A 25,982-nucleotide genomic window follows, 5' to 3' on the forward strand; every position below is an offset into this window, starting at 1 on the left:
CCAAAATTCGTGGGTCAAGAAGTACTAAGAGAGTCAAAAGACACAGAGAAAATACTGGAATGAAGTCCGTTGAAATGTTGGTGGCAGTTATCTGGAAGGGACGGGACAGGGAGGACAATAGATATTTTAATTCTCATTTAATATTTTATACATTTCTACTAGGAGCAGAGTTTGCTTTCACAGTTAGAAAAAAGTATTGATGCTATTTTTATAAAGAGAGAAAGAGAGGAAAAAAATTACTGGATTTGTCTAGAATATGAGATTGTGATGAGGAAGAGGTCACAGGGTAAATTAATCTGCTCTAAGCTCAATGAATCTAGAAAGCCTAAAAAGTTTAGAAATGCAGGGAATTCGAGTTTAGAGCCTGGGTGGATTCTGTTCATGTTTGGGATCTGCACATTGAAATAAAACAATCATTTTAAATATTATATAATGTTTACTTTAAAAAAGTATAAGTGAAACAGTAGCATCTTATACTGTACAGTTTTCTGTTAAAAAAAGAAAAGGGTGCCACTTTTTGCCTTGGCTGCCAGGATGCTCAGAACTAAATTTTGGGCTTACTCCAGATCGCATAGTATAATATATAACCATTTCCTACCTCCATTTCTTTTTTTAAAATTTATTTTATTTTTTAAAGATTTTTATTTATTATTTATTTGAGAGAGAGAGAGAGACCACAAGCTGGGGTAGCTGCAGAGGGAGAGGGAGAAGCAGACTCCCCACCGAGCAGGGAGCCCAACATGGGGCTTGATCTCAGGACCCTGAGACCATGACCCAAGCTGAAGGCAGACACTCAACCGACTAAGCGACCCAGGCACCCCATCTCCCTCCATTTCTTAACTTCAATTACTTTATGCTTGCTTAGATGATTCTATTTTATCTGTCTTTATAACAAGCCCACTCCAATCCTTTTGGGGAGTGGATGGGCGTATAATAACAATGAATGATCTTATTTGAGAGAAAGCCTCTGTGACATCAAGAACAGCAGTTCTTCTCATTTACAGACGATGGGGCTGATTCTCAGAGATAGTGATGTGATTCCATGCTTGATCCACTTGAACTAGAACCTAAATTTTCAGACTCTGTATTCAGTGCTTCCTTCACTGCCAAGTTTAGTAGTGGGGCTTGAGGATGGCTCTTTGTGACCACTTGTCAGGGGTGGTGACAGGAAAAGCATATTGCTTCCCATTCCTGCTCACTCCCCATCTGGGAGGGTGCAAAGTTGGTGGCCAGGCCACATGCCCACATCACTGTTCACCCACTCCTAGGAAGCATGTTGTTAAGAACCGGTCACACAAGACTGCCAAAGCCAATGATGACAATTAATATTTCTCAATCTTGGTTTCAAAGCAAGGGCTAGTTCCTCCAAAGACGTGCTGTCCTCGTTTGCCCTGGTTTGGTCACATTTTTGTTCAAACTGTTGTTTTACTGAGGGTCCCGAGTCTCTCCATATGGCTGGGGGCAGGGGGCCTCTATTCTCTTCCCTCATTGCTGGGAAGCTTGCTGGGTTAGTCCCCTAGGATTTCCGTAACAAGGCACCACAGAGGCTTAAGCAACAGAACCTTATTTCCTGGAGGTGGGAAGCCTGAGATCAAGATGTCAGCAGGGGTGGTTTCTTCTGAGGCTTCCCTCCGTGGCTTGTAGATGGCCGTCCTCTTCACCTGTCTGTGCACTGTCTTCTCTTTGTGCATGTCTGTGTCCTAACCTCTTCTTTGAAGGATGCCCATAATACTGGATCAGGACCCACCCTAATGACCTAATTTTGGCTTTATCTCCTCTGTAAAGACCCTATCTCCAAATAAGGTCACATTCTGAAGTACTGGAGCTGAGGACTTTAACGTATGAATTTGGGGGGTGGGTACCATTTAGCTCCTATGCTTACCCTCCATCTCCTGGTTTGGGCAATGGCCTCTGCAGAGGGTGGCCCCGGGCATCCCCACCCTTCATGAGCCAGCAGCTGACCCTGCTGCCGGAACACACCCATCTCAACTAGAATCCCAGCGCCACCACTTACCATGTGACCTTTGGCAAATTTCCTCCATTTCTCTGAGGCTTAGTTTCGTCCTATGAAACCACCTCCTACCTAATTGGGTTATTATGAAGAATAACAATGTCTGGACAGTGTTGCCCCGTGGGAGGAGCTCAATGAAAAGAGGCTGATGGCTGAGTGAATTGCCAGCTTATGCAAGACACAAGGCCTGTTCCACCCCTGAGCTGATGGGTCAGTCTCACCGAGAACAAAGTCTGCCCTCGACAATCTCTGGGCCTCCCCACTGAGTAACACATCCCCCTCCACTGGGCGTCTTTCAGAGCTCAGCTCCATGTCTTATGTCAAAGAAAGAAAGAAGTTCTTCCTCAACCTCTCTTGCGCCTGGTAATTTTGATGTCGTGATGGTGGGTTCAGGTCTTGATTCAGGGTGATGTTGCTCTAAACTTTTTTAAGGTTTAACAATTAAGTCTCTTTTTTTATTTTAATTTTTTAATTTTTTGTCATGGTTCCCTTTACAAATCATAGGTGTGATGGATGATTTTATGTGTTAACTTGACTGGGCCACGGGGTGCCCAGATATTTGGCTAAACATTATCCTGGGTGTGTCTGTGAGGGTGTTTCTGAATAAGATTAACATTTAAATCGGGGCACCTGGGTGGCTCAGTTGGTTAAGCGTCTGACTCTTGGTTTCAGTTCTGGTCATGATTCAGGGTGGTAAGATCAAGCCCTGTGTCAGGCTACCTGCTCAGTGGGGAGTCTGCCTGGGATTCTCTCTCCCTCTCCCTCTGCCCTATCCCCGCCTGTGCTCTCTCTCTCTCTAAAATAAATAAAATCCTAAAAAAAATTTATTTTTTTTCATCTATATTTTCTTTTTACAATTTTAATTAATATCCTCCCAAATTCATAAAAGTGAGTTCTCAAAATATAAGAAAAAAGTATTCCATATTTGTTCATTTCTACAATGATATGTAACTTTTTTCATGTATTCAGACCACATTGTTTTATTGAAATTCAATTAGCCAACATATAGTTGGCTCATCATTAGTTTCAGATGTAGTGTTCAATAATTCATCAGTAGCATATAATACCCAGTGCTCATCACATCATGTGCCCTTCTTAATGCCCATCACCCAGTTACCCCATCCCCCCAACACCTCCCCTTACAAAAACATTTAAATCAATAGACTTAGTAAAGCAGTTTGCTTTCCCTAATCTGGGTGGGCCTCATCTAATCAGTCGAAGGTCTGAATAGTACAAAACACTGACCCTCCCCTGAATATGAGAGAATTCTTCCTTCCTGACAGGATTTTGAACTGGGACATCAGCTTTTTCCTGCCTTTGGACTCAAAGTGAAACATTGCTTCTTTCTGGGTCTCAAGCCTACTGACCTTTAGAGTAGGACTACACCATCAGCTCTCCTGGACCTCTTGCTTGCCAACTTACTTTGCTGATCTTGGGACTTCCCAGCTGCCATAATTGTGCAAGCCAGTTCCTTAAAATAAATCTTTATATATATTTATCTTTATATGCCTATACTGTACCTATATGTATATGTTTATGTATATATATGTACAAACATATACATACATACATCACACACACACATCCTATTAGTTCTGTTTCTCCAGAGAACCCTGACTAACACACTAGGTAAATTCCCAGTGATTACCACCAGCGTACCTATAGGCACCGCCACCCCATCCTAACCAGTGGGTCCACATTCCAGCAAATTCTAACTGACACTGACTTCAGGGAACTATTGTAACCATTGTTCTTACTGCCTCCAAACATGAGGAAGGTGTTTCTTCTCAGCCTGGATACTGGGCCCCCCTCTAATGTGCATACCACTTCCACCTGGGGCAGCGGTGATGTGGCTTCACCTCTGGACTGTGCCCCTGCAGAGGGAGGTAGAGAGAGTGAAAAATGAATTTGCTCAAGTCACACGCGGACAAGGAAAAGCAAGCTCCAGACTTTGGTGCCAAGCCTCTTGCTCAATGTCTGTGCCACGTGACAAGTCTCAGACCATTGTGGGACATCAGACCTGTCTGTGTCCAGTTGCCTCATACATCAAGAGTCCATGCGATTGGCTGATCTGGGAGGGGCTCCCCCTCTTCAGTCACTGTGTGTCCTGCCCTACACACCTGGCCAAGAGCAGCAGTGGATGGCTGCCCTGGTGAAGGAGGTGACCACAAGCCTCTCAGAGCCGCTCCTCCATATAGAGCAGACACAAAGCAGGACAGAGGACAGATCTCGTGTGGTCTAAAGGATCAGTCCCCAGAGTGTGCTCCGTGGGACACTGGTCCTGGGAGTGCCTCAATTAATTTGGGGAAATGCTCCTCAGTCAAGACCTATCTTGGAAGCAAAATCCATAGGAAAAGTCTCTGAGAAGCACTGTAATAAGAATCTGCTTAACTCTAAAAGGGACATTTACTGAGGGCTTTCCAGGAGCCAGTTGGTAGTAAGTACTGAATTCATGAATCCTCAGGACCACCCAACGTGTTGGGAACTATTACCACCCCCATTTTACAGATGAGGAAAATTGAGGCAAAGGAAAGTTAAGTCACTTGCTCGAGGCCCAAGAGCTGAATTTAGACACAATTCACCTCTAGCAGCTTCATTTCCTTGTCTTTTCCTATTTGCTCAAGTCCCCCCTCCCCCCAAAATACCATCCAGCTATACCAGGCTCTAAGTCCAAAGTGAACTGTAACTGGAGCATTTGTCAGAAAACTTTGAAATGCCACCACCAATTTGACTAAGAGGCTAGGTTTTCAAGGACACAAAGTAACGAGACGGCCCTTGCCCTGGTGGTGTTTTTTGGAGAGAAATTTGGTGATGCTGCCTGAATTTAAGATGTGTGTTCCCTTTGACCCAGCGATTCCTTCCTCAGATTTTATCCTTCAGAGATAGAGACACCTGTGCAAAAATGAAATCATGTACATGTCTTCTCTAAAACCTTAACACCTTTCCCTCCTCTCTCTCAGGTGACGGCCCTGAGGAAACAGGAGAAACCACAAAAGGACACAGAGGCTCACCTCCACCCCTACCAGCCTGGGCCTCCCGTCCCATCCTGTGTCTGCCATCAGCCCTGCTCCCCACGCCTGGACTTCCTCCCTCTTGTCTCTCCGAGATGTCCATCTTTATCGACTTTCCTCTATACTGGACTATTTTCACAGCATATAAACGTATTGTTCTTGTGCCATTAAAGCCCCCCCCCCGCCAAGCCCTCCCTGGGCCCCACATCGGGTGTTTCTAGCTATCATCCAATTTCTCCACCTCCCTTCATGCAAAACATGCAGTAAGTGCTCATACATACTCTCTCCCATTTCTCTCCTCCACCCTTTCTTGACTCTACTCCAATCAGTTCGTCCATACCCCTCCACCAAGGTGCAATCACCTCCACTTTGCCAAATCCCATGGCCAATTCTTGGGCCTCACTTGATTCTCACTGGACCCTGCCAATCGCACCCTCCTTCCTGGAACACTTTGTTCACTTGGCTGTTGGGATTCCACTCTCTTGGTCCTCCTAGGACCGTGGCGGTTCCTTCACGGTCTGTGTTGTCAGCTTATCCTCATTCCTGTTACCTCTTAACAATGGAGGGCCCAAAGGCTCAGTCCTTGGGCTTCTTTGTCTATACCCACCCAATTTGATGGTGTCAACTATTGTGTAGACAGTGAATCTCCTCCGCCAGGACTCTCCCCTTAAATTCTAATGCTGTGGCCCACTGCGCCCCTGGGAACATCACTTAGAAAGACCTCTCACACGTAACATGCCCATAGCAGAACCCCTCCTGCTGCGTCTGCACAGTCTACCGACTCGGCCCCTCCAGTCACCCAACAGTTGAGGCCTAACATTCTGGAGTCCCCCTTGGCACCTCTCCTTCTTTCTTGACCCTAATTCTGTCAACAAGCGCCGTCAGCACCCTCTCCCCTGTACCCTCAGAATCCACTTGCTTCTCATCTCCTGCCCTGCTCCCACCCAGCCATGCCCCCGTGAGGCCTCCCTAGGTCGAAGCCCTGGCCTTCTAAGGGTCTGCCTGTTCTCAACCGCCTCTTCTCCACAGTGCTGAGCTGCAGAAAACCTAAGTCTGGTCATATCGAGTCTCTGTCCAAAGCCTCCCAACTCCTTCCCATTTTAGCATAAAACGCAGTCTTCCCGAGGCCAACAGGGCCCTGCAGGACCCAGCTCTTGCCTCCTGCCTCATCTCCTTCCCCTTGGCTCACCCCACCACAGCCCCAGGGCCTCTGTGCTGCTCCATGAATAGGCGCACACACTCCTGTTCCTCCTGTCCCAAACGCCTGGTGCCCCTACGTCCCCTCAAGGCTTGCCTCTCCCTCAGATCTCTCAACTATCCCTTCGTCAGAGAGGCCTCTGCTGGCCGCCATAGGCTGCACAGTCACCCCCAGCCCCCGCACCCCCCTTCTCCCCGTCCCCTGCTTTATTTCACACCTACGGCCCCAACAAGCCCAGTGAGTGTTTGTCTGGTTGTCATTTGTCTCCCTTCTCTAGAACACAAGCTCTGTGAGGTGGAACTTTTGTTTCGATCATGGCTGAATCCTTAGAGCTTAAAACAGCACCTGGCGAAGTAGGTGCTCCACACATACTTGCTGAGTAAATGAAGGATTTGTTTTTTCAATATTGCTTATAAACCCAGAAGTTTCACAGGAGTGGACCGATCAAACAAATTGTCGTTGGACCTGCTCACTGGAACATTATTTAGGTGGTACAGGTTTTTTATGTTTTTTTCTAAAGATTTAGATTTAGATTGATTGCTTTGGAGGCTTTTCAAGACATGGGAGATGAAAACAGGTGAGCAATTAACATGAATGAGCAGGTCTCATTAACACAGAATTACATATGGCGATCTACATGGGCACGTGTAGAGAAAGACCTGGAGAGAAGGCTGCTTTTATTGGGTGAACTGACTACACTGGCCCACCGGACAATCCAGGACAGTGTCCCCTCGGGGGCTGTCATTTCAGCCTCCCACACCAAGTAACAGAGAGGCTGTGGTTTCCCATGAACACTGAGCAAAGCACAGTATTAACGTACCAACACTCTAGCCTTTGATCCCATCAGTTGGGAGTGGGAAGTGACGGGCACTCTGGCTGGGGGGGATTGTGTGGCTGACCACAGGGCAGGTTCTCAGGCTCTGTCTCAAGGTCGGCAATACCCAGAAACTTGCTAGGTCAGGTTGTACCAACACAGTTGCAAACTACACCAGTGCCAAGGGAATGACAAACGTGTTCTCCAAACTCTGTGCCTCCAGACTTGTTCCATGGGGTTAAGTCAGACACACGAACGGGGACATGCATGCAGTCCCCGTGCATATAGGAAGACCACCAAAGACTGAGTCAGGAGAAGCTAACTTCATTATTTTCCTACCACTGTGAGACCAGCTTGCTTAGTGGGAGATTAAGCTTCACTGCAACATGTGATGGGCATTTGTGTCCACGACTCTAAGCAGAGCCTGGTCACGGAGCTTGAGTGCCACACACACTCTGCTGATAGCCAGCTGTGGTCTTGGCTCAGATGATCCCTCTACAGGCAACAGGGGCCATCCCGGCAGAGGGAGTGCTTGGCTGGCTGGAGACAGGACAGGGCAGGCAGCAAGCCACTTCGGGTACTCCCTACACTGCCCTTTAATCCCTGGCAACTACTAACCTGCTTGTTCTCTGTTTCTGTAATTTTGTCATTTCCAGAATATTACATAAATGGAATCCTATCACATGCAACCTTTAGAACTGGCTCTTTTCACTCAGCGTAATTCCCGAGATTCACAGGTCGTCAGTCGTGTGTGTCAGGATCTCATTCCATGTTCCTGCTGGGTAGCACTCCCTGCCCGGATGCACCACCACCCAGTTACCGTCTGCCTCCTGAAGAGCATCCAGGTTGTTTCCAGGTTTTGGCTATTCTATGAAGCTGCTATAAACATTTGTGCACAGGTTTTTGTGTAAGGATCTTGAGGTTTCATTTCTCGGGGACAAATGCCCAAGAGTGCACTTTGTGGGTCAAACGGTAGTTACCTACCTACTTGGCTTTTTAAGAAACTGCCAAGCTGTTTTTGCAGGGTGGCTGCACCGCTTTACTTTCCCACCAGCAATTTACGAGTGATCCAGTTTTTCCACATGCTCACCAGCACCTGGTGTTGTCACTATGCTTGAGTTTAGTCATTCTGACAGGTGCACAGTAATTTCTCATTGTGGCTCTGATTTGAGTTACCCTAACAGCTAATTCTGTTGGCCATTTTTTCATGGGCTTATTTGCCCCCTGCATATCCTTTCCAGGGAAATGTTCAAAGTCTCTTGCCCATGTTCTCATTGGATTTTTTTTTTTTTTTTTTTTTTTTACTTTTGAGTTTTGAGTGTTCTTTATATGTTCTGGATGTAGTCTTTTGTCAGGTACATTGGTTTGCAAGTATTTTCTCCCAGTCTGTATTTTCATCCTCTTAACAGAATTCTCTCAGAGTGAAAGTTTTTACTTTTGATGAGCTTCAATTTTTCAGTTTGTCCTTTTATGGATCATGGTTTTGCCATCAAGTCTAGGCTCCCCATATTGGTGACCCCAGGCACTCCAGGGATGGGACTGTCGCTAGGCCAGCCCGGAAGAACGTTCTGGCTCGCTGCCACCACCCCAGCAGGGCTGTTGAGCCTCACTCCCCGTTCAGCCATTGCTGGTCGAGTGTGGGTGGGGCTGCAGTCTTCTATGGTGTTGGCTGGTGTAGAGCCACCGTTGCTTAAAAAATGTCTTGGTAGGGGTGCCTGGGTGGCTCAGTCGGTTAAGCATCTGACTCTTGATTTCGGCTCAGGTCATGATCTCAGGGTCTTGAGATGGAGCCCCACGTCAAGCTCCACGCTTAGTGCAGAGTTGGCTTGAGATTCTCTCCCTCTGCCCCTACCCCCACTCATGCACACACATGCTCTCTGTAAATAAATAAAATCTTAAAAAAAAAAAAATTTGTCTTGGTAGGCTGCCCTTTCCTTCTTCCTTTGGCTAGACAGGGCAGGCTTCTATTGTTCTTTTTTTCTTCTTAAATTGTGGTTAATTATGCATAATATGGAAGTTACCATTTTAAATCCTACAGTTCTGTGGTACTAAGTACATTCACATTGTTGTGTAGCCATCACCACCATCCATCTCCCCATCTTCACCTTACCCAGCTGAAACTCAGTACCAGTTAAACACTACTCCCCTTTCTCCTCCCTCCCTAGCCCCTGGCAACCCCGTCTACTTTCCGGCTCTATGAATTTGACTGCTCTAGATAGCTCATATAAGTGGGATCATACAGTATTTGTCCTTTTGTGTCGGCTTATTTCATCGACCATAATGTCCTCAAGGTTCGTCCATGCTGTAGCATGTGTCAGAATTTCCTTCCTTTTTAAGGCTGAATAATATTCTGTTGTATATGTATATCACATTTTGTTTACTCATTCATCCATCAATGGATACTTGAGTTGCTTCCACCTGTTGTGAACAATGCTGCTCTGGCCACGGATGTACAAACATCTGTTCAAGTCCCTACTTTCAATTCTTTTGGGCATATCTCAAAAAGTGGAATTGTGGGATTATATGGTAATTCTAGGTTTAATTTTTGAGGAACCACCATACTGTTTTCTGCAACAGCTGCACAATTTCACATTCCCACCAGCAATGCAAACGGTTCCAATTCCTTCACATCTTCACCAATTTTTCTTTTTTTTAATAATAGCCATCATAATGGGTGCGAAGCGGTGTTGGTCTTCTTTTTTTTCTTTTGTCTCTGCCTGTAGGTGTTTCCATGTTGCTGTTTTCTTTGGCTCCAAGTATGAGATGTAGGAGGCAAAACAAAACTGGGGAACTTAACACTCTATCCTTCTTTGGGTCCCAAGGTCCCTAGTTGGTCTGCTGCTTTCTTCACTGTACCTTTCAGAGTCTTATGGTCTTTTTTAAAATGTATTTAACACCTAAGATTTTTAGTTGTATTTAGAGGAAGGAATAGGAAAAGTCTATGTACTTTATATAGTAGATACACCATATCGAGGGAACCCTGAATCTCTTTAAATACACAGGTCTTCTCTCCATCTCCTTTTTTTTAACATGTTCTTCTGTGCCCGGTGTATCCGGGGGAGTTGGTGGTTAGACTTACAGACTTCATCAGATTCAGGTTAGTTTTTGGCAAGACCCCATCATAGGTGGGGTGTGTACTTCTATCACCAGGCATATGATACCTTTTTGTCTTTCTTTGGTGATACTACTCCTTCATTAGTTACTAGTTTTCCTTTTTAAAATTTTTCTAGTATCATCATGAGCTCATGAATTTATGTATTTCCAATCCATTGCTATTACTATTCTTGTTGATGTCCACCCCATGTCTAGCTACTAGCTTGAAGGAGCTTCTTTACATTCTTTTGACAGAGACCCAGGTATTTTTTTCAGTCCCTTGGATGTCCGGTATGAAAAGATGCTCCAGACTTATCTGGGACTATTTTTGCCCTAAATCTAGAGCCAGCCATTCTTCGGAGAGCTCTGGATCCTTCTGGTAGGAATTTAGAGACCACAATTTGGGCACTTAGGGGTGCTCACCTGTTACTGGCTTGGTCATTGTTTTTAGGTCTTTTCTGTAAACCAAGCTAGGAAATAAGTGTATAATAAGTGTGCATTTCAGATAAATATATCATGAATTCAAGTTGTATTTTCACATCAAATGCAGAATGAAAGAGTTTTAATTTAACCTCTTTGGTCTTAAAGATGCAACTTTTTTCCTCTTATGCCAAAAACTTGGTTCCCAATGATATCAGCATAATTGCTCACTTACCTTCTCCAGTAATAAACATACAAGAGTCTCAGAATAACAATACAATCTCACAAAAACAATACACTACTTCCACAAACAGAACAATTACTGAAAATGATTTTTATTAGCTAGTCATTCATTTACTTATTGCTTCTATTTTTTTGACTGATTTTTTATTATTCTTCTTTATTATGTTCAATTAGCCAACATATATATCATTAGTTTTTGATGTAGTTGCCACTATTTTTGTCCTTTGGGTATATCCTACTAGGAATGCATAGTGAAATTCCTATATCTTAAAGTCATTTGAAATAATTAATTCCTTTGTGTTTATGCCACCAATTTGATATAGTTATGTTCATTCCATTTTGCTTTTAATTTTTAAGAATTAAAAAATTATTTTGATAATTATGTAAATACTCACATGGCTTCAAAGCCAAATCTATAAAGCAAATTATACTTGGACAGGTCAATCTTCTAACCCTATCCCCTATATATCATTCTGTCTCTTACCTTACAGGTAATAATTGCAAGTTTTCGGTTTTCCTTTCCATCTAAAAAAACAGAAACAAAATTTACTTATGTATATATCATTCCCTTCTTAAATAATGGGTAACATACAATTCACTTTTCCCTGTCTTGTTTTTACTTATTTTGAAAATCATTCCATAGCAGCATACAGAGATAGTCTTAGTTCTTTTTTATAGCTACATAGTACTCTATTGTGTGGATGTACTGTACTTTATGCAAATGGTCCCACTGATGGAAATTAAATGCTTTTATCAATGGAGTTTCTATACTGCGTAACTCCATCACATGATTAAACAAGTCCCTATGGAGGGGCCTTTCAAGTTACATCCCTATTCTCAGCAGCCTTCTCCATGCAAGGGGCTGGCTCTATGTATGTACAGTACCTAGAGCTAGTTAGTTCCCAGGTAGCAAATATTCCTGATGAGATACTAACTAGAGGTGTTTTTTGGGTTTTTTTTTTTAAGATTTTATTTATTCATTTGGTGGTGGGGAGAGAGAGAGAGAAAAGTGTGCACAAGCCGGGGATGGAACAGAGGGAGAGGGAGAAGCAGGCTTCCCACTGAGCAGGGAGCCTGAGGACGGCAGGCCTTGACCCCAGGACCCTGGGATCATGACCTGAGCCAAAGTCAGACGCTTAACCGACTGAGCCACCCAGGCGTCCCCAACTACAGTTTTAATTCCAAAGTTACTCCAAAAAATTTTCCTGAGGGAGAGTAAGGAGTTCCTGTTTACCAGGTACAGAGTTTCTGTCTGGGATGATGAAGTCAAGTTCTGCGGATGGATGGTGAAGATGGCTGCACAACACTGCACGTAATGCCACTCAACCGCAGACTTAAAAAATTATTAAAATGGTAAATTTTGTACGTATATTTCACCTCAATAAAATGCTACTTTACTGTGTAACTTTATACCAAAATAAAACTTTTATACATAAACTAAATGAGATTTTTAATTGGGTACGAATGTGCTTGGCTGCAGGGTCAACAGTAGATGTCCGCAGTGAGGAGATGGCTCCTCTCTCCACTGTGGTAATAAATGAGGGCTGGTCACCTTCCAAGCTGAGTCATATCTGACATGGCATCTGTACAAATAACTCTCCAAGTTTAATGAAGAGATAGCAAGTTAGCACTTTCCAGACTTATGTTTATCTTACTACACGGTGACTTGAATTTTATGGTTTCTAAATAAGGCATTTATGACCAGGAAATCCAGCTCAATGACAAGGAGACAAACTGTTATATCCATTCCTGCTGATGTGAGAGTCAAGGTTTATTACACTGCACTGGGGAGGTCAGAGACTCGAGGCAAACTTACGTAGAGAATTTTCTTAAGCCCTAAATCTGGATCCACTAATTGATGGGCTGTAGACTCTGCTGCGTTGCCATCACGCTTCACCCTCTCTTCTTCATGACCTTGTTTCCACCCGTAAAATACAGCCTTACCACTGACTGAGAACATTTCAAAGACGCCAAAAGATCCTTGGCATCTGGGTGTTCAAGATGTGCATCACATTTTCTTTCCTCAACTGGTTATGTAAAAAGCAGCCTTTAAAACTCTTCAAGTAGGAAGAGCAGCTATTTTATTTTTTTGTGGAAAGACTCCTCTTCCTTTCATTACTGCAACTATATGGGGCTGGGTGACAATGAACTCACCTGCCAGTCGCAGGGCACCCCAGAGGCAGGACCAGCACCTGCCACGAGAGCTCTTTGTGACGACGCAGGTCGTGGAGAGTGTGTGCACACATGGGTGCCAATGCATTGCTGGGATCAATGACCACCTTGTCTCCAGTATTCATCTCAAAAGCAAGCAAGGAAGCTGATAAAGATGGAACTCTTGATAGAGTTGAAGAGGAAAAGCCAGAGGCAAAACAGGGTGTCTATGCATATTTAGCAACAACTAGTAGAATTCAGAGCCAGACCATGGTGCAATAGTGCATTTAGGCAAATCCTCTGGCAGATCTGATGCACAGACCTGCCTCTTGAAATCTGTATCATGGAAACATACACAGGGGCAGACAAAATGCTATAATGATTCCCCATGTACCCAACCTCAACTTCAGCAATTACCAACACTTGTCAATCTTGTTTCGTCTACCTACCCTCTTTCTTTCTCCTTCCTCCAGTATTTTAAAGCAAATTTCATATACCATGTTATTTCAACCCCCAAGGAATCCAATATCCTGTCCCTCCTAGGGCTATTAAATAATGAATACCCAATATTCACTACCAGAAAATGAGCAATGTTATTTTTAATACAGATGGGGTACAGAATGTTTAATTACAGCAGGGCAGAGATTCTAGTTAAATAAAATTAAAAACCTTTATTTTTTCCAAATATAAAATTACTAAATTAATGTCTCAAAAGAAAATATAACATGGTGAAAGCTTTAAATTACACCACTATTCACCACAGGATTTATGATTTACCAATTACACACTCCACCACTTTGGCAAAAGGATGAAATTTTTAAAACAGTTTACAAACCTAACATAGCAAAGACTGTGTACATCTCCATATTGCACTTTTTTATGTACAAGGATAAGACAGGAAGGTCAAGTGTATTGTATTACTAAGAGCGGCACAAGTTTGTCACAACTGAACTTAATGCAGAAGCTGATGTGAGGAGTATTAAAAAATGTAGAAATGTAATACACGTATGTACAGAATGCGGAGACTGTATTAACAAACTCTATGTACATAACAATATACTGTACTACTTTTAAATTTTTAGCATAGTTTTGTTTGTTAATAGAGGCCTTTGGTTCTAAACTGCCTGACTAGTTTTAAGCTCACATAGTTTCTTAAGCTTTCATATTTTTTTAAATGCAAGTACATGAGTATAAAAGCACTAAACCTCCTGGCTCACTGGTACAAAAGTTACAATGGTCAGTTCCCTTAGGTCATCAAAAACTAGTCACAAAAATAGTTCTTGTATTCAACCTGAATGTGCCACAGGAAAAAAATATTTTCAAGATTTTCCAGCTTAGCCTAGAGGCGGAGATTACTCCAGCCTCAATTTCAGTGCTACTGTCCCTGCTATGTACATTCCAGAACACTTGTTTTCTCTAGGCCATTTACTTTACTGCTACTCTGTAAGGAAGAATAAAATTTCACTCCGGCTTAAGAGAGTCCACTACACACCTCTGTTAAGACAGAATGAAAACTTTGAATATTGCCAGCAAGATTTAAAAAAATATGTGTACCCTCTTATGACTCCTCTAGAAAATCTGCTACGAAATAGCACAGTTCTTTATTTCCTTTTTCTCCCATTCTCCTTCACTTCTCCTTGTGCTCGGTCTTCCCCATGTCTTCAACGAGCCCAGTGATTAGCTTTGGAAATCATCCTGAGTTTGCAAATGACAAGTCCCCACAGGCGGCCCATGAGGCAAAATCACACAACTGAGGACGAGCTGGTCATCCCGTGAACCATGGTGCTTGTTGGAGTCCCACTGATGGCATTGAAGATGTGAATGGAATTCGGTAAAACGCTCGTCTTCTCCTCCAGCGGGCAAATCTTGAGGCACAGAAACACAACATTACCCAAGTGTCATGCCCCTGATGATGTTTCTCAATGACAACGTCTATTCCCCAATGGTCACTGTTCCCCTGAATGATGGTATGCTCAGGGAGCTTGGCTTTGGCGGTTTGCAGAGGGACTGTGTCAGCTCAACTAGCAAGTGGCCTTTTTCAGATCAGGATTGCAAGGAGAAAGTCAAGCACAACAGGTTTTGTTTCCTTTACAAAGCCTTCTAGACTCACCAGATTATAAGGCGGTGAAGTCTATCTTACACATACTTGGCAGGGACACGACCTAGTCCCGCCCCTTGGAAAAGTCTTTTAAAAAATGAATCCTGAGCATCTGTTTCTCTATTGGCTCCTTTTCTCAGGGCCTTATGGATTTCCATCCTGGGAAGGAGATATAGCAGCTGCCTCTCTGACCCCTCACACTCAGTAATGCAGGGGAGAATTCTAAGGGCAAGACTTGATCTACTGCCAGGTGGCAACTGAGAAGAACATACACATTCGGAGGCTCCCCTGAAAAAGCCCAAAGCGAGTCTACTCCAGGTCACAACCCTTTTTTGCTTGAGGGTTAAAAAGAGTTTAATCTTCCCAGTTGTTGAGATAATGGAAAGTTCAAGGTGCAGTTTCAAAGAGCACAGCCCTGTGTTAAATGTCCAAGTAACATGGGAGTTTACTTCAACATTATCAGTCCATACGTTTTTCCTACTTTCATCTCTTCTCGTGCCAAATGCTGATACCCACTGCTCAAACTGTTATACAGGAATCTGCAAGCTGTGTGGAAAAGACCTCGAGCTTTCTCCAGAAACTTGTTTCCATGAGACCATCCCTTTCTGCTTAATTATTCACACATTTATTTCTTTCATCATTTCCATTTTTTTCTACTTTCCTAAAGGTCCAGAAGAGGGTGCCTCCCTTTGCACACACACTGTCCTTATGCCAACGTCTGCAGTTGTTCAAACACAATCCTAACTTTATGTGAGGCAGTCTATTGAGGTTCAGAAAAATAAAACTGAAAAATGACATTACCATCCCATCTGATTGTGTCAGCATGGAGGAGGGAAAAAAGCAAACACGTGAGCACTTAGACATTTAAGTTACTTTCCTGTGACAGAAATTTCCAAATTAGACCATCACATGACACGTTAACTGACACAAGTGGGCCTGGCTTCCATTTGCAAGACTGAAAGACCATTATGTAGGGAACAGACAAAAGTTGTTACATACGATGGAGGTGCTAACATTAATTATGAAGACTGGCACCATGACTCGGAAGAAGTCACTGTGGTTGATGGAGAACGGACCCCTAAGAAAGCAATACTCTTATCAGCCGCTCTCTGACATTCACTTGGCTGCCCAGCCAACTGTCCCCTCTGACTGCTGAGCCCACATTCATAATCCTACTGAAAGGAACTCCTACAGGAAGGTGATAGGGCAGTGTAACCGGGAAAGATGCCCATCACGACGGGAGTCGCCATGAAGAATCCACCGGGGCACCCAGGTCAGTGGTAAATAGCCAAAAACTGAACAACTCTATTTTTTTAAGTGGCAAAAGACATTTAATGCCACAGAAAATTCCTTAAACTAGGCTGGGAAATCCTGGTCTTTCAAAGGATTGGGTGAATGAAAAAAATTTCCAGAAACAACATGGGTATTTCTTTCTTACGTGAGTTTCGTTTTGTTTTGAACTAGATTAGGGTGGGGAGGGACAGAGCTTTGGACCACGGCCACCTCTGAGAGTGACAAAAGGGAGGTGGGCGCTGCTCTCCTCTGGTCGTACTGGCTGATATCAGGTGGGCGAGTTGTTAGCCATTCCCCAAGTAAACTGTGTTCAGAAAGGAGCAGCATGTAGCATGCTACATTCTTCTTCAGATACCAAAATTCTAGAAGGTTTAGGCCACTGCAGGGTATATTTGAGACCCCAACTAATGTGTGCTTGCTCAAAATGAGAACCCCAGCACGGCACCTACCTGCTCATGCATGATTTCAGACAGTTCTTTCGCCATCTCCCTGTAGTTGGCCTTCATTTCTTCCTGGTACTCTAACTGGTCCTCTTTGATCAGCCGCTCATTTACTGCTAAGGCTTGACCACAAGCCTCCACAAATTGCCTAAAATGGTGTGAGAGAGGGAAATAAAGGCATGTTGAGGACAGAGTGAGTCCAACTGGTAGTATCTCTTTCTTGAATGAGCACAGAAATGACTGATATTTGAAGAGAGAACGACATTTCCAGTGTGCTTTACCTGAAAACTTCTTTAAGCAACTTCACTTTGTTGTCAGGGTATCTTTTTGTGTTTGTGTCATCTAAGAAAGCTCGGGCATATGCTAGTGGGCCTGCGTTGACCTAGATAAAGAACAAAGATTTTAAATTACGTTATAATAAAAATGACCGTTATCACTGATTTGGTTTCAGTTGGCAGGTTCTAAAAATGCCATCTGAGTTAGTCATGAACCCGTCCTCAAGGAACTGACAGCCCAAAACAGGAAACCACGAACAAAGCTTATGTTATTATATGTCATTTGATTTTTATCCACTTAGACATCATCAGGGCACTTGAGTGATGGCTCATTTTATGAAGGAAGAAGCCAAGTTTGGAAAACGGAACCATGTGTTCAAGGCTGAACCTCCAATAAGTAAAACACCTAAGATCAGAGCCCAAGTCTCCCAACTGGTATTTGTGCTACTCTACACTAGTGAGGTTCAGTGAAAAACTGAAGAATATAGTATATTGGCCAGTTTTTAAAAACCAATCGTTCGCCTCCTTGAACTCCGTAGACAGCCACGAGCAAACTGACTTGCTACCTTCAAATGAAGTAACCACGTGAAGTATGCTGGAACGCCAAAGATTAGGGGCATTTAGCAACAGGGGGAGTGAACCAGAGCCCTGCACCTCTCGATTCGCCAAGAAGAGTTCTCTGAAGCTGGGTAGGTCAGGATACAGGGGAATGTGGAGAGCAGGAAGGTTAGACCCACTGGGTGGGAAGGAGAAAGTCCCAGTGAGAAACAACTAGACCACGTGATTACTGCATCACTTTTCCTGCGAGGTCTGGTGGGCTCAGAAGGCAAGTAAGTAGGGAGGGCTGTGTGCTCTGTCAGTGCTGATGACGGAACTGGGCTGTGGTTCTGATCCACGGTGGGCAGGACTTGTGCGGTAATGGCAGGAGAACCAGAGGCGGGGAGACAGAGGGCCACAGTGGTGGGAAGTGGGCCCTCTGAGACGAACAGCTAGCTAACCTTCGGTGGTGACTGCAGGTGTCATCACACTGGTGTTGTGTGGGGAACTATGTTAATGACCTGGACATGACCCAAATGACTAATTATCCAAAATGACACAATCCACTCAATTTTAAGGATATACAAAGAGGAAAGTTGATAAGACTTCGTAAGGTCTAACACAGCCAGATCTTGGAGCACAGAGTCACACAGCCACCCTGACGGCTCTGTCCTATATAAGAGCAACCCCAGCGAGGCCCTTGGTGAAAGAATTACAGAAATAAAATGGTAAAGTTAATTTCCTCTGGCTGCAACTTTGTTGTTACCTTAGTGGGCACACATGTATAAAAATCTCATCATGGAATGATGATCTTTGCTTTTTAAGATGATTGGGTATTTACTTATGTTTTAAAGATTTACTTATTTATTTGAGAGAGAGAGAGAAAGAGAATGCAGGGGGAGGGGCAGAGGAAGAGGGAGAGAGAAACTCAAGCAGACTCCCCATAGAGCGCAAAGCCTGACGCGGGGCTCGATCTCAAGACCCTGAGATCAGACCTGAGCCAAAACCAAGAGTCAGACACTCAATTGACTGCGCCACCCAGGTGCCCTGATGATTGGCTATTTATAACTCTAAGGCCACTGTCAAATGGAAGGGCACATTTTGCCCTTTAGAAAGCTCAACCTGTCCAGCCACACCCTTTACTGGCGCCCACACGCCTCTGCTCGCGTTCTGATAGAGGATGTTACCAGGCTATGTTACTGAGTGGTTTTGTTTTTTAGCTGTAGAAAATTGTGGCCTTTGACCCCATTATGTACTCATGTTGCCGGAATATTTATCATATTCACTTGATAACTTATTTTGGTACTTAAGTCTTTCAGGGCATGAGGTAAGAGGTTGAAACATCTGTAAGTACTTTTGTGGTGAAGGACATTTCAAAAACATTAGGCAACAACCCAGTGTGGATTTGATAAAAAGGTGACAAGAACTGATTTCAAAAAATGAACCAAAAAACCCCTAAAACTTAGATATTACAATCCAAATGCAACTTTCATAAATGCACCCTTTTGAAAGAGAAAAGAATTAGATATAAGGATATGTGTATGTGTGTATGTAAAATATATGCTAGAGTTATTTGTATATACTTAAAAATCAATAAAGCAAGAAGCATACTAATCACTGGAAGGAGGTGATTTAACATTTACTAATTTCCTAGGAAATCACATAAGTAAAATACCAGTTATTTTGAAGTATGATATACAAACCAAAAGGTACATATGAGTGTATAGCTTATTGAATTTTCACAACTAAACATATATATATAATCAGTACTTAGATCAAAAATGATCTTTTCCATAAATGGTGCACATTGCTTGGATAGCTACTCGGAAAAAAATGTATCTTGGCTCTTATCTGTTACCACATACAAAAATCAAATCTAGGTGGATTGCAGATCTATACAGGAATGCCAAACAAAGGAAGGAAACATAGAACATTTCTGAGACAGATTTTAGAACCAAGTTCTTACTGAGGACACAAAAATGCTACCAAGTAAGGAAAAATGAATTAATTGAGTTATATTAAAATGAAGAATTTCTGCTAATCAAAACACACCATTAAGAGAGTGAAACTTAAGGTACTTTTTCAGAAATAATTTTCATAGAAACCAGAAAACATACATCTTACAAGGAAACCTACAGCTTCCTTATATTTAAAAGAGTCTTAATGCTTCTGGTTAGGCCCCTGGAATTCCCCAAATTGAAAGAACAGGTTAATATGGAGAACTGGCTCCAGCCCCTAGCAGAAAGCTCAGTGGATACTCTTACAAGGGGGGTTGGGTGGGGGTCCTCAGTCTACTGCCCCCCCCACCACCCTGGTATCAGGAGAAACCACACAGATATTGGAAGGTAAATGGGATCACCAGGTAAGCGACACTCGACCTGGCTGGACTTGAAATTTACCAAGGTCCAGATGAGCCTTTGCACCTGTTACCCTTGGTTTGCTCTGTCCAGTGCTCGCTCACCTGAACACTCACGCTGCCTTGCAGTTTGAGCTGCAGTTTGATCATGTCCACTTCAGCTGATGAGCACAGCTGCCGGAGCTCGGCCACCTTCTTGCTCATCTCGTCAATGGCCACTTCGATGGGGTTGAGGTCAGTGTGGTGCTGGTACATGACGGGGATCCGCTTCTTCACATAAGGGAAGCAGTGTATTGCTGTGGAGGAAGGAGTCCCAGAATCATTCTGCAGCTTGCACAATCTTTACTGTTACTGAGGCAGAAGTACTTAATATTCTCATTTTAGAGATAAGGAACCCAAAGCTTGCCAAAGGCAGAGGCCAGTATTTTGTGGAACCAGACTATTGTCTTCCTTTATCACTGTGTATGTTTAATGACAGGCTGTATCATGTGAAGTCAAGAGAGCTGGGTCCTTGTTAACCTTTAATGTGAGAAGCGTGTGTTTGAAGAAATCACTTTATCATTCCCTGCTCAATTTTCTTAACCATGAATGCTTTACCTTCCTTGGAAGTTGTGAGATCTGAAAGAGTAGTAGGTAAAAGATGGCTTGGAAGATATAAAGAACAGTACCCAGTTCTGAGATATCACAGATTTTAAGTCCAGAAAATTGTTCCATAAACATATCCTTGAGAAAATTCATTTCTCTATAGAACTTTGAATCACATGCTTGAGGTCTGCACAAACCAGAGAAATCCATGAAAAATAACAAGTGAGAATGTATTTCCCAGCAAAGTATTTTATGAACCAGAAATTCACACACTAATAATAAGGTATTTTGAAACATAAATGAATAAAAAACAGAAATAAGGAAGCCTGCTTCTCCTTCTCCCACTCCCCCTGCTTGTGCTCCCTCTCTCGCTGTGTCTCTGTCAAATAAATAAATAAAATCTTAAAAAAAAAAAAAACAGAAATAAAAATATTTACTTTTCTTATGCTTTTTTTTCCTACAAAAAGCCAATCAGTATTTTTTTCATTTATCATAACAAGATACCTGAACCTATCAACACCAAAGAGTTAGTTTAAAAATGAAGAAAAACAGATGGTTCTAATTTGGGTCTGTTTCACATTTTTTAACTTGTTGCTTTACATGATGTATAAATATCTATAATATTTTTATTTAATATATATATTTATGGATAGACATGAATATATATGCTTAATAGCTTATTTTATTTTTTAACTAGCAAAGGTAAGGTGGGCGTGTTGTTTTTGGATCACTATTTAGTAAGTGGCTGGGGAGAGTTTACTTAGGATAAAATGAGAAAACAGGGCCAGTGCCATTTAGCACAGTTCAGATGGACCATCCAGAGTCTAGAAAAGCGGGAGGTGTTCAGCCTGCTGCAGCCTCAACTGTCACACCCTTATAGGCCTGTTCTAGTCCCTAAATGTTTGTTTGTTTTTTTTAAACCAATCTAAGGCCAAAGGTCTATGTCTCCTATTTCTTCTGCAGTCCTTGTAGATATAGCTTTTGAGTAGCAGCACTGGGATTGATAAGTCCTCTTTGAACCTAACACTTCTTTGATAGTGAGACAAGAACTGGGCGTGGCTGGATGTGGACAGAAAGCACTTCAGAGATGAGTGTCCTTGCAGTGGATTTGTACGAAGTACTGTGGAAGTGTTTCATGAGGCTAATAGCCATATCAAAAAACATGTGGTTAGTGTAATCACAGTATTTTTGAGTGCTGTGTTGCAACAGCAGCATTGTTGAAGAGAGAAAAACTAATTCCAAGGATGTTTGTGAGGTGTCCATGGACTATACGGATTTCACTCAGCGTGAAAGTCCTGAGTCTTGTGATGGTAACTGGAGACGTGGAGGAGCAAAGGAGAGTCCGATAATACAGAAAATGCAGAGCCTGTACCTGAGGCCACCAGGCCCATGTGAGCTGGGATGCCCTCTGCCTTCCTTTCGGGCCCCATCTTTCCTCCTCTCCCTCAGAGTCACTCAGCTCCAGCCACGCCAGCCTGCTGGTCGTCCCCTGAATGTGCTGAGTACAAGCAGCCCCGCCACTGACCTTGGCCCTGACAGCCCTTCTTCCTCCAGATGTTTGCATGGTCTACCCCCTCACCTCCTTCAAGTCTGGACTGGAGTGTCATCTCCTCAGTGAGGCCTCCCCGGGCTGGCCCATTTAAATTGCAACCCTCCCCAGTCAACCTCACATGTTTGCTCTCCCTTTGCTTTTGTCTAGAACACACATTCACTTCCAACACAGGTATGTTCACCATTATGTGTACTGCTTACCATCTGTCTCCTTCTGCTGGAAGATCAACTGCAGAGACCTCTGTTTTGTTACTATGCCAGGTTGGAACACTGCCAATGCTCCACACATTTTGTTGAATTCATGAATGTGTTACTGCCCAAGTGGCTAAATGAAAGAGCAAAGTGGCCTGGAAGGTAGAGAATTAGATGACTGACTGAGCGAGTCATCATGTTACTAAAAAAATGACCGGCCCTTGTGCTGGGCAGCCCTTCCAGAAGGAGGATGGGGAGAGGTGGCTGAGAGGTGTGGCTGCCTGTACAGTCTGGTGAGCCTGAACAGAACGCGAAGAGCAGGAGAATATTTCTGCCCCTAGTGGGAGTCTTGGCAGGATTTGGAAGACTCTGGAATAGTGACTGGAAAGAACCTCTACAGCAGGAGTTCTACAACAGGAGGAGAGGAGGGGGTCAGCAAGAGGCCTGCAGGGTGATCACTAGGTTTTCCAAATGATCCCACAACTGCAGTGCACTGACTGACCTATCCAGGGAAGTGAGCCCTTGCCGGGTTCCGAGGGCAGGGAGAGCCAGGGCTCCCCCACAACTTGGACGGTCAAAGGTCTGGTTTGAAGCAAAGCAATGAAGAACCTAAAGGATTAATAACTAAGGGAAAACTCTCAAGTTCAAAGTCTTCAGAATATCCTGGTCTGTGTATCTTTAACTGAAGGTTGATATAGAACTTATGTGCTTTTAAAGATTTTATTTATTTATTTACTTATTTATTTCTTTTTTAAATTTATTTATATATTTAGAGCTCACACAAGTGCAGGGAGAGAGATAGGGAGAATCCCAAGCAGACTCCCCACTAAGCGTGGATCCCAGTGAACGCTATCTCATGACCCTGCGATCATGACCTGAGCCGAAATCAAGAGCTGAACACCTGACTGAGCCACCCAGGCGCCCCTAGCTTATGTGTTTTTAGTAGCATTTTTCAACCGTTCTCTAAATCTTTATGCTACCCAAAAACTATGCTTTTGATATTTTGAGATCATTCAGGGTAAAAACTGTATTTTTTTTTTTTTTTTTTTTGGTGTTTTGTTGTACTGTAATATCCTCTGGCTCATCAGCAGCCTTAAAAGGCAAGGGGCTCAATGGTGGATAAGATCCAGCATAATCCAGCAAAATAAAGTACATTCTTTCCCCTCCTGGGTATAATTTACAAAATTCTTTAACACAAGATGGATAGTGTAACCCTCATTTTATAGATGAGGAAAGTAAGGCATAGGGAGAGGGTAAGTGACTTGCCCAAGATCACACAGTTGAGTACGGACCCAGCTCTGCAGGACCCAGGTCCAGGCTCTATTCCGCCCACAGGGTCTCATCCTCACAGCCGAGCCAATGACCCGGGGGGCTATTCGCAGTGGTGATACTCTCTATTCTTTTCTGGCAGGGAGGGAGCTTGGTTCTTGTTTAGCTAATCAAAAATACTTCTGTGACCAAATGGTAAACTGTAACCCTGAAGAGAATCTGGCCAGAAAACACCCTATGGTAATAACTGTTTATGGATCAGTAATGCTACCTGAGCGGACTCATCCTAATAAAAAATCCTAACCCTGACTTATCAGTGAACTTGGTTTATTTTGAAGCAGCAATGCTCAAACAGAAGAGGCACCAGAATCACCCAGGGGCTTGTTCAACACAAGCCCCAAACCCAGAGTTTCTGATTCAAGAGACTGGGTGGGGCCCAAGAATCTGTGTTTCTGCTAAGTTCCCAGGTGATGCTGATGCTGCAGGTCCAGGATCAGTGTGATAAGCACTGATTTAAAGTCATAACAGCTAGAGAGATACATATCCTAAGCTAGCAAAGTGACTCCACCTAAAAATGGAGTTGTCTTGTCTAGTAAGAAGAATTTGCTACGTGTCCATTAGAAAAACAACTCACTCACATCTGGGGAGGGGACACCACTGTCGAGGACAATACTCTTTGTGTTTTACATGTTATCTTTACTCTAAAAGCAGGAGTAGGGACCCTTTAAGAATGCAGGCTTTTTATTTTTTATTTTAACTTTTATCTCAGTTCCTTCCTAGGAAGGGTAAAAAATTCTGTGATACGCTGTTCCGAGCTATTTTACAATGAGTCATAGTCTTGGGTAATAGCTTTACTGAGATACAAATTCACCCATTTAAAGTGTCCAATTCAGTGGTGAGAGCAGAGCCGCATGTGAAATGCGGCATCTTAACGGTGTTCCTTCCACTCGTCATTACAGGGTTCCATATTAGTGACCAGGCAGAACACCCAGCAACATTGACTTCAGGACAAGCAATGGGCACCTTCCTGGTTCAGCTTAATGATCACTCTTTGAAACAGTAGACGTAGACACACCTGGCTTTCTGAGCAGGCCTCCTCACTGATTTTTTTTTTTTTTAAAGTCAAGAAAGTGTTCTCTTTTGGGTTATCCCAGTCATGCTACTGACTCTAACCTAAGAGCGGATGATCCAGCTCCCCCAGAGAAGGTAAAAATGACTCCCAGATGACTCTACACTGTCAGGAACTGGGAAATGATGCAAAACACATTTCTGAGAATGGGTTATCGATGGTTACAGTGTCAAAGAATCTATTAAAACTCAGTCACAGCCTAATGGATAGCCTCTGAATGTAGTGAGCTTCCTTGCAGTGGAGGTATTCAAACTGAGGTTGGCCAGCCACTCTCAGAGATGAGGTGGAAGGACTCCAGCCTCATATCCCATTTATTCACTCAGCCTACAATCCCCGAGCAGGTTCATGCTGGGACCTATGTGATAAAGATACATAAGGGGTCCCTTCCTGTGAAGGAGACATGGAACTGTGTGCAGGGGCTCTTGGGGCCCTGGGCCTAGAGAGGCCTACAGAGGGGTCCACATGGGTTTCAGAAGGAGCCTGTAAATCACCTGAAATTGTGTGCAAATGCACTCTGAGGAGATAAGGACCCACTATTTTCATCCGATTCTAAAAAGGGTCAGTGACTTGATTTTGGATATGAACTTATGGTCTAGTAGAAGAAGAAAGTGCTAACAGATAAGTACAAAACTGCCAGGAGTGTTCCAAAGTAAGCATTACATAAACGTCAAACTGAAATGGACATGTGAGGAAAGTTAACGAAGCTTGAAGGGCCTTCCATTCTAGAAGTTCCTGGGTCCCTTGTGGAGAGCTCTTTATCTTGGTGTCCAGGCTAACGTCTGTCTGGACGTGATCTTCAAGGAAGAAGCAGGGAAACTGTACCTGTCAGTATGGTGCGCCGTTTGCACTGCTCCTCAACGCCGCCCTGCCTCTTCCCAGTCTGAGTGAAGGGCATCTCGAACATGAAGCGGCGAATGTTATGGGACCTCTCAAACTCCGTCTTCCTTTCTTGCAATTCTTTCTCATCAAAGAATGGAACCACATGAGTCACCTGGATGTATGCATACTTGGAATCCAGATCCTTAGGGTTGACCTTTAAATGAATTAACAAAATGGGAGACTGGTGCTATTGGAAGGACTCTTTCCAAGCATCCCTAAGCTTGTCTTTCCACTTTTTATCAATAAAGGATTTGGAGGGGCGCCTGGGTGGCTCAGTCAGTGAAGCGTCCGACTCTTGATTTTGGCTCAGGTCATGATCTCAGGGTTGTGGGATCGAGCCCTCCCGTCACCCTCCCCCCACCCCATCCCTCAGTCAGCTCCACTCCACACTACTCAGCCGGGAGTCTGCTTGTCCCTCTCCCTCTGCCCCTCCCTGT

General features: G+C 43.5%; 1 protein-coding gene and 1 long non-coding RNA gene across 21 annotated transcripts in view; one reads left to right on the top strand and one right to left on the bottom strand.

The window, feature by feature from the left end:
- Nucleotides 1-25,982, bottom strand: part of DOCK9 (dedicator of cytokinesis 9) — a 322,858-nt gene that overhangs the window by 34,145 nt on the left and 262,731 nt on the right. For 12 of the 20 annotated variants that reach the window (XM_081815144.1, XM_081815147.1, XM_081815151.1 and 9 more), the window contains 4 exons: nt 25,489-25,699; nt 20,046-20,236; nt 17,054-17,154; nt 16,782-16,920 (listed from right to left, as the gene is read on the bottom strand). In XM_081815144.1, coding sequence (XP_081671270.1) covers nt 16,782-16,920; nt 17,054-17,154; nt 20,046-20,236; nt 25,489-25,699 — 642 coding nt within the window. Of the gene's footprint in view, nt 1-13,522; nt 14,807-15,375; nt 15,849-16,781; nt 16,921-17,053; nt 17,155-20,045; nt 20,237-25,488; nt 25,700-25,982 lie in introns of those variants that run through there. The other 8 variants (XM_081815149.1, XM_081815150.1, XM_081815157.1 and 5 more) reach the window with 2 other exon arrangements.
- Nucleotides 16,177-25,529, top strand: LOC145720697 (uncharacterized). Its single transcript, XR_014143876.1, has 3 exons — nt 16,177-16,312; nt 24,497-24,743; nt 25,438-25,529. It is a non-coding gene; the product is annotated as an uncharacterized LOC145720697 (long non-coding RNA).

Source organism: Leptonychotes weddellii, chromosome 3, assembly GCF_054177405.1.
Source record: "Leptonychotes weddellii isolate Sample4059 chromosome 3, ASM5417740v2, whole genome shotgun sequence".
In the NCBI taxonomy this organism is placed as follows: domain Eukaryota; kingdom Metazoa; phylum Chordata; class Mammalia; order Carnivora; family Phocidae; genus Leptonychotes; species Leptonychotes weddellii.